This window comes from Propithecus coquereli, unplaced genomic scaffold (assembly GCF_000956105.1).
Source record: "Propithecus coquereli isolate 6110/MARCELLA unplaced genomic scaffold, Pcoq_1.0 Scaffold487, whole genome shotgun sequence".
Lineage (NCBI taxonomy): Eukaryota > Metazoa > Chordata > Mammalia > Primates > Indriidae > Propithecus > Propithecus coquereli.
In genome coordinates, this window is record NW_012150696.1 from 1,099,632 (window position 1) to 1,107,787 (window position 8,156).

General features: G+C 44.6%; 1 protein-coding gene across 2 annotated transcripts; it reads left to right on the forward strand.

The window, feature by feature from the left end:
• The first annotated feature begins 2,028 nt into the window (after positions 1-2,028).
• On the forward strand, positions 2,029-7,231 carry CDKN1B (cyclin-dependent kinase inhibitor 1B (p27, Kip1)). 2 transcript variants are annotated; one of them, XR_001137964.1, is made up of 4 exons: positions 2,035-3,083; positions 3,607-3,736; positions 4,964-5,170; positions 5,914-7,230. XR_001137964.1 is itself a non-coding variant. In XM_012655801.1 (3 exons), the coding sequence occupies exons 1-2, from the start codon at positions 2,609-2,611 to the stop codon at positions 3,726-3,728; spliced, it is 597 nt and encodes a 198-aa protein (XP_012511255.1). In that variant the 5' UTR covers positions 2,029-2,608; the 3' UTR covers positions 3,729-3,736; positions 5,914-7,231. The 2 variants fall into 2 exon arrangements, 1 of the variants encoding a protein (XP_012511255.1); XM_012655801.1 differs by lacking the exon at positions 4,964-5,170 and having other exon boundaries at positions 2,029-3,083; positions 5,914-7,231.
• The last annotated feature ends 925 nt before the right edge of the window (positions 7,232-8,156 follow it).

The window sequence follows — 8,156 nt, forward strand, 5'->3', positions numbered from 1 at the left end:
CGGGGTATAAATTATTGCAGGGAGGCCTACTCTTATTTTCCTGCCCATTCTCCCCCAGTCCTCCAATCCGATAAATTCAGTAGTGCACTACATGTAGAGAAAACAATAAAGAGGACGAGACCCCTCTGGCTTTGGTCCCAGGTGAACTCCTTTCCACAGTTAGATAAAGTCCTGACTTTGAAACCAGTTCTGGGCCCTCACTGCCTCCTTCACTGCTCTCTGGGTGGACCCTGTCCTTTTAGAATCTATATTTTAGCTCAACTAATGGATGGTGATATCATAGGCCTGTGACGGCTGCATTTAAATATCAGTGACCACAGGCCACATCAAGGAAACATCTGCAGGCAGCCCAGGGCCTGGGAAGAAGCCATTTTGAATCACTTGTGAGAGAGGAGGACCTGCAGACTACAGCACAATCAAATCCAGACAAAAAACAAAACAAAACAAAAACCTGAACCAGTTGGGAACATCTGGAAGGAAAGGAACATCAAGTGAACCAGCCCGAGCGTTAGTCCTTGCTCAGCTACCAACTGGATGCATGTGCCTGGACAGGAATCCTTTCTGAGCCTCAATTTCCTCAGTGGTAAAAAGAAAGGGCGAAACCCAAAGGTCCGTCCCAGCTGTAACACTCTGTAGTGTATGAGGTAGGCACTCAGAGTGGACAAACAAGATGTGGCAAAGAAAACAAGTTAAAAAGTCAAACTCATCCAAAGCATAGGTGCGTAAGAAAACATGGCTGCTGTGGTTAGGTTCATTTCCAATAAAATACATTAACTTTGGCCCAAATCAAGATGCTGTGTCTTGTGAATGGGGTTGGGAGGGCAGTTAAAGGCCCGCCAAGCTTTGTCTCAGTTATGGCAGTGCTGCTCATCCTGTTTTACCGTCCACACGGTGCTCAAGCCCACCCGGAGACATAAATTCCAAGTTGCAAAGGAGCGCCAATGCCCGAATAATAATAATATCAGACGTTAGGACATCGTTGTGGTGGTTTTAAAAATCACTTCGTAATCTGGACTTTGAACCCAAGGGGAACATTTTCCCCCTTCAAAAGCTTGCAGCCCTCTAAAAGCATGCCCTCGCATCTGAGTACTGTTCTGCGTGGGTCGGAGCAGTGGATCTGATGGGAGAAAGGTGGAGGAAGGAAGGAGCTGTTGTACTTGGCGGCTGGACTCAGGTAGAGGAAACTGCTACAACCTGGGAAAGCACTGAAAAGTATAAAGAGGGGACGAGTTCCCACACGCAGCCAATGTCGACGGCCTGAACTGTGGGAAGCAAGAACCTGAGCTAGGGGTGTAACCTCGCTTCTCTAAACCGAATGTATCTGGGACGGCTACAAAGTTTATGAAGGACTTGAGAGACTAGTCGAGTTTTTGATTTTGATCTCCTTACTTATTTTAATTGAGGGAGAGCTTCGTTACAAATGCTCCGTCTACTGCTGGCAAATTTATAGAAAGACGTTCTCCCAGGTTTCTTCCCTAAGCCTCCTGCCTCCCCTGGGATGGCAGACACTTCTGGGTGAGGCTGAGCGAACCACTGCCCCCCGCGTCCGCCCGCAGCTTAGGTCGCAGGCAGGGGGGCTCCCGGCCTCCCCCGCAGGCCGCGAGGTGCGGACCCCCGGGGAGAGCCGAGCTGGGGGTAGAGCTCTCACGGTCGGCCTCCGCGCCCCCGGCACGGCGAGTGCGGGGACGACAAGCTCGCCCCCGAGGCTCAGACCGGGCTGCGAGCGACCCCGAGCTCATCTGGTCCAGGCCCGCGGCTTCCCGGGCGAGGAGCGGGAGGTCGGGGCTCCGGAGCCACCGCGCGCCGGCCAGCGCAGCGCGGGACCCAGAGCCCCAGGCCCCGCCCCGGCTTCCCGGCCGTTTGGCTAGTTTGTTTGCCTTATTTTTAATTTCTCCGAGGCCAGCCAGAGCAGGTCTGTTGGCAGCAGTACACCTCCAGCAGTCACGCGACCAGCCAATCTCCTGGCGGCGCTCTGGAGGCGGCGCGCTCGGGAGCGCGGAGCGGCGTCGGAACCGCGCCGGGGCCACCTTAAGGCCGCGCTCGCCAGCCGCGGCGGGGCGGCTCCCGGCGCCGCAACCAATGGATCTCCTCCTCTGTTTAAATAGACTTGCCGTGTCAATCATTTTCTTCTTCGTCAGCCTCCCTTCCACCGCCATATTGGGCCACTAAAAAAGGGGGCTCGTCTTCTCGGGGTGTTTTTCTCCCCCTCCCCTCTCCCCGCTTTCTCACGGCTCCGCGACTCCGACGCCGGCAAGGTTTGGAGAGCGGCTGGGTTCGCGGGACCCGCGGGCTTGCACCCGCCTGGACTTGGACTGGCTTTGCCACCCCCTCCTCCTGCCTCCTCCCCTCCCCTCCCCGCCCTCCCGCTCGCCCGTACACTTGATCGGCTGAGACTTTCGGCTGCCCGGCCGGGGCTTCCCCGCACCCCTCCCCCGGACCCTGCGCGCTCCTGAAGCTCGGGCAGTTACTCCGCGGAGTTTGTTGCTCTTGGAGCTGAGAGCCGTCGCGGCGCTTATAAGAGGGGTTCGGGCTGCGTCGGGGCGTTTTGTTTGTTCGGTTTTGTTTTTTGAGAGCGCGACAGAGGCGGTCGTCGGGACCCGGGAGGAAGATGTCAAACGTGCGAGTGTCTAACGGGAGCCCGAGCCTGGAGCGGATGGACGCCAGACAGGCGGAGCACCCCAAGCCCTCGGCCTGCAGAAACCTTTTCGGCCCCGTGAATCACGAAGAGTTGACCCGGGACTTGGAGAAGCACTGCAGAGACATGGAAGAAGCAAGCCAGCGCAAGTGGAATTTCGACTTTCAGAATCACAAGCCTCTGGAGGGCAAATACGAGTGGCAAGAGGTGGAGAAGGGCAGCTTGCCCGAGTTTTACTGCAGACCCCCGCGGCCCCCCAAAGGCGCCTGCAAGGTGCCGGCGCAGGAGAGCCAGGATGTCTGCGGCGGCCGCCAGGCGGTTCCTTTAATTGGGTCTCAGGCAAACTCTGAGGACACGCATTTGGTAGACCAAAAGACTGACCCGTCAGACAGCCAGACAGGGTTAGCGGAGCAGTGCGCTGGAATCAGGAAAAGACCTGCCACAGACGGTAATGACCCTTTCAAATCCATGAAATGTCTGTCTGGGGACCGGCTTTGCCTGCTCGAGGGTATTAACCTCAGCTTGCTTTTCAGTGTATTCGGATTTAGCTTTTGGGGAGCGAACTTTATTAGTCTTAGGTTTTAAGTGCCGCCTGGTTGACTGCTTGTCTGTTTATGATTTTTAAGTCAGAAACCGGAGATTGTAACATCTGATCGTTTCCCTAACTTAAAACATCGCAGTTCTTCCCCACTCGCTTAGCCATAGGCATGTGGTGACAACATTGGGTGGGATGTTTATCAGTGTCTCCCTCCTGGCTAGGGAAAGGGAGATTTGGGGCGGAGAATGCACTTTCTGTTATGTGAAAACAACCTCATTTTGTGCCCTTAAAGGCCACTGGGGATGGCGATCCAGGATTGTGGGTGGAGGTGGTGGGTTTTTCATCCCCTGACGATTGGGCCAACCTCTGCCAGCCATTGTTTTTTCTAATAAAGATTGTGTGTGTTCTTTTTAAAATTTCCCCTTGCCCTTAGATTCTTCTTCTCAAAACAAAAGAGCCAACAGAACAGAAGAGAATGTTTCAGACGGTTCCCCGAATGCTGGTTCTGTGGAGCAGACGCCCAAGAAGCCGGGCCTCAGAAGACGTCAGACGTAAACAGCTCGGTGGGTTGATCACTAGGAGCATACAGCTGACATCCGAACTGGGCCGAACCGGGCTACAGGAACCCTAGGGCCTTCAGACCCCAAGACACCCAATCTTACTGGTTGCTGGCAGATTAGGAGCTTGTGGGGTTTGGTTGTTTGTACTTTGTGAGGTCAAAAAAGTAGCATTGGGGGAGGCTGGGAATCACTGTGGAGATACTGTAATTCCTCAAAGCTTCTACTTTCCGAGATATTTTCCCTTGAACACTAAGTAACTAGAGCTAGTGTCCCAGAGCAAGTACTTGTAACAAAGGCCCCACTGGTAGGAAGATCATTTCCCTGTGAGTCCCACCAAAACATGTTGGGAACAATAGGTTCTTTCCTCATCTGAACAAGAACTGGGGTTACTCCTCAGTCCCACTTCATGAGAATTCATTTCCCAGAGGTTCAGGTCTCAACAGGTTCAGGTCAGTAACAGATTTTGAGCCGTGGAAAAATGGCAAATATGTGATTAAGTTTAGATTTTGAGGGGAAAATTAGGTACAAATAGCTCACCTTTGGTCAGCCAGGGGGTTAGAATGTGAATAGGGTGGTACGTTGTGTTCTTTTTTCTTTATCATTTTCATAAGTGGTCACTTTGCCTGTTTTCTGTTTAAGGAGAGAGGAGGAATCTTCCTATTTAAAAAAACGATGGAGAGCTCAAAAATACTAAAGTTTCTACAGACTTTCTGAAAACACTGAAATTGCAAAGCAGAAGTTAAATTAACTCTGCCACAGTAAGCAGTCCAGGAACACGTCAGCCTGTGTATGTTAATCATGCAGTAACAGGGCGATGTGGATGTTTGTAGGGGAAATGGATAGTAGATTTTAGGATGGTGAGGGTAGTTCTACCCAGCACAAGGGAAGTGGAGACTCTTCCATATACTAAAATATGATCACCACGAATAGCTAATTTGAATAATTCAGTCCCCAAATTTACATGGCTTGGCTACATAAATGATCAAACTACGTATATATTACTCATTTGTAAGCTGCTTATAAAGACTGTGACCTGTTTTTTTCCACTAAAGCACCCTCCTAGCCCAGCATAAAAAGAGATCTTAATAAAAGTTGATGTTAACTTTTAAAATCCTCAGTTATAAAAATTTTAAAATAAATAACATAGGGATTCCGGTGGGATTCAGGTTTGTTGTGTTTTTAAAGCATGTCATATATATGATTTCTTCACAAATATCTGATATTTTTCAGAGCTTATACAAAACGGCACTGTAGAACCTCTAAAATACAGCACTATATGAAGTGGGAAAATTGGATGAAAAATTTTCCTGAAGCAACCTTAAGCACCTGCAACTCTTGTTGGTTTGTGACTTGTGGCCTAGCTCATCAGATGAGCCACGTGAATCAGACCTATTGGGATTTTGATTTGGCCCCATCCTGACGTGCAGAGAAGCATTTGTTAGTAATATTGCCAGTTCAAATAATACTAGAAATAGTAGGAACTATTCAAAAACATTTACATGTATATTCTGTAAAAATGGATAGCAACTATTTGTAGCCAGTGAGTAAGAAATTAGAATATTGTGAAAAATGATATTAATAGAATTTTTCTTTGGAGTGCCTTTGTAAGTTATATTTCCAGTCATTCTTCAAATTCAGAAAATTAGGCTACTCCTCTTAAGTGTTATAGTTTCTTAATTTTCCTATTTCTTTCTTTTCTCACTATCTTTGACCCAGATTCTTTAGACTAGGGTTTCTCAATCTCTCTGCACTGTTGACATTTTGGGCCGAATAATTCTTTGTTGTAGGAGGCTGTCCTGTGCATTGTAGGATGTTTGGTACTATTCCTGGCCTCGCCCACAAGATGCCAGTAGCAGTCCTCCTCCATTTGTGACAACCAAAAATGTCTCCAGACATTGCCAAATATCCCGTGGGAGGTGGGTGGGGATGGGCAAGATTGCCCACTTTTAAGAACCACTGTTCTGGACAAAAGTATACAACACAGAGAAGAGTAAAAATCCAGATAAGAATATGTTTTTAGGTGGAGATGGCTATAGTCATCAAACTTACAGTACATACTTTTTTCCCCCATTGCTCAAGTATTTCCCAGCTAACATAGTGACAAAATAATTCCTGTACTCTATTGGTAATGCTACTCTAGCACTTATCCCCTAATTCTTCCTTTTTGTTTTCTTTTGCAGAATTAAGAATGTTTCCTTGTTTATCAGATACATCACTGCTTGATGAAGCAAGGAAGATATATATAAAAAATTTTAAATACATATCGCTGACTCCATGGAATGGACATCCTGTATAAGCACTGAAAAACAACAACACAATAACACTAAAATTTTAGGCACTCTTAAATGATCTGCCTCTAAAAGCATTGGATGTAGCATTGTGCAATTAGGTTTTTTCCTTATTTGCTTCATTGTACTACCTGTGTATATAGTTTTTACCTTTTATGTAGCACATAAACTTTGGGGAAGGGGAGGGTAGGGTGGGGCTGAGGAATTGGCATGGGGGGGGTATGAACAGCTTGCTTCGATTTATAGCAAGGAGATATTTGACTTGCATGAAGAGAAGCAATTTGGGGGAAGGGTTTAAATTGTTTTCTTTAAAGATGTAATGTCCCTTTCAGTGAGAACTGATAATTCATTTTTAAAATCATCAAAATTTGAACCCTGGTTACAAATAGTTGCTATTTGTTTTCACATGAAGCTTATTCTCATTTGGGAGATCTGATGGTTCCGTTATGTAGCAGCAAATGGCTTAAAACAAAAAACAAAGCAAAAACTTATCCTCAGTGCTCCCCCAGTCTCCTTTTAAAGTTAGAACTTACCAGTTAATTATTCAGCAGTTAGGTAATCACTCCAGGTAATTCGGGGCAAAAATCTGGGGTGTATGGGGAGAATTCTGAATGCTCAGAATGTACCAAACTTAGAACATTTCTTAATTTTCTTTTCACTTTGGGCTGTGTAGACACAATCAAAATAATTCTAAATCCCTGGCTATTTTTAAAAATCTGTAACTTCACATAAAAAAATGAAATAATTTTTAATTTAAAGCTTCTTATTCTGTTTGTTAATTTGCCCAAAGGAAAGTAGTCTTTTTAAAGGAAGGTGCTTGTAGAGAAAAGCACACTCGTGGAATAAGTGAAATGGATACTACATCTTTAAACAGTATTTCTTCATTGTCTGTGTATGTGTATGAAACAAAACATTTGAAGTGTACCTGTGTACATAACTCTGTAAAGACACTGAAAAATTATACTAACTTATTTATGTTAAAAAGAGATTTTTTTTTTAATCTAGACAATATACAAGCCAAAGTGGCATGTTTTGTGCATTTGTAAATGCTATATTGGGTAGAATAGGTTTTTCAAAACTCTCTTCTGTTAAATAATATGGCTATGCTTCAAAGTTTGCATACTGAGCCAAGTATAATTTTTTGTAATGTGTGAAAAAGATACCAATTGTTACACGTTAAGCAATCAATAAAGAAAACTTCCATAGCTATTCATTGAGTCTAAGTGTAATGTGCTTTACTATGCTTGAGGTGTTTGCCCTGGCATTCTAGTCATATTTACACAAATATAATGTGAAGTAGCAAATATCTAGGTAATTCAGGCCCACAACTCAGATGATGTTTTATGTGGGCCCGAATGTAGTTAGTAGTTCCTGTTGTTTTCCACTTAGTTCTGTAAGGGTGGACAAAGCTTTAGAAGGTGAAAGTGGAAAAGCTACATTTTCATATAAATAAGATTGTCAAAGTCTCTATTAGTTAAAATATTTATGTCTTCTAGGATATGAATGTGTCAGAACCAAAGATCCTTATATAAGTGTAGACTGATCACACATTTGCAGGATTGAAAATGAAAGTAACATGATGACTTCTCTAAATTCTGTATTTACACATGAGAAGTGTGGGGAATTAAAGCAATTGTTTGGTCCATCTAATGTACAAATCTGTTTAAGATATTCAAACATACTGGCCCTTAAGAAATTGGTGTGTATTCTACCCTAATTTAGGTAGTCATTTTTCAAATTTAATTGGTCATCACATAAAAATTCGTCAATTTCTAAATATCCTGGTTACAATCTACACATCCCAAAAGTGGTTAATCTAAATACCAAATCTGTGGGTTTTGGGTCCCCATGACCATACAGTAGAGGTACGTATTTTTTACTTAAGAAAAAATATTTAAGGTATTCTAAAGTCAGATTACTGAAATGATTCCTGTAATTCCACATTCTCTTAAAAAATGTGGTTAAGGTGTAAAAAGCAAATTATTTATTCTGGAAATCTGCAAATGGGTAAATTGTAAAAATTTGGATTAGGGTTAAATTGTTTCTCTCAAATACCTGCATTCATATTATCGCACCCCAAAAGAGGTTCTAAACAAATAGTTCCAGCATTTTTTGACGTGAAGATTTTTTTTTTT

Coding starts and splice junctions, on each gene's coding strand:
- CDKN1B (XM_012655801.1), top strand. CDS start 2,609: ATGTCAAACGTGCGAGTGTCTAACGGGAGCCCGAGCCTGGAGCGGATG. Junction 3,084..3,606: donor GAAAAGACCTGCCACAGACG/GTAATGACCCTT, acceptor CCTTGCCCTTAG/ATTCTTCTTCTCAAAACAAA.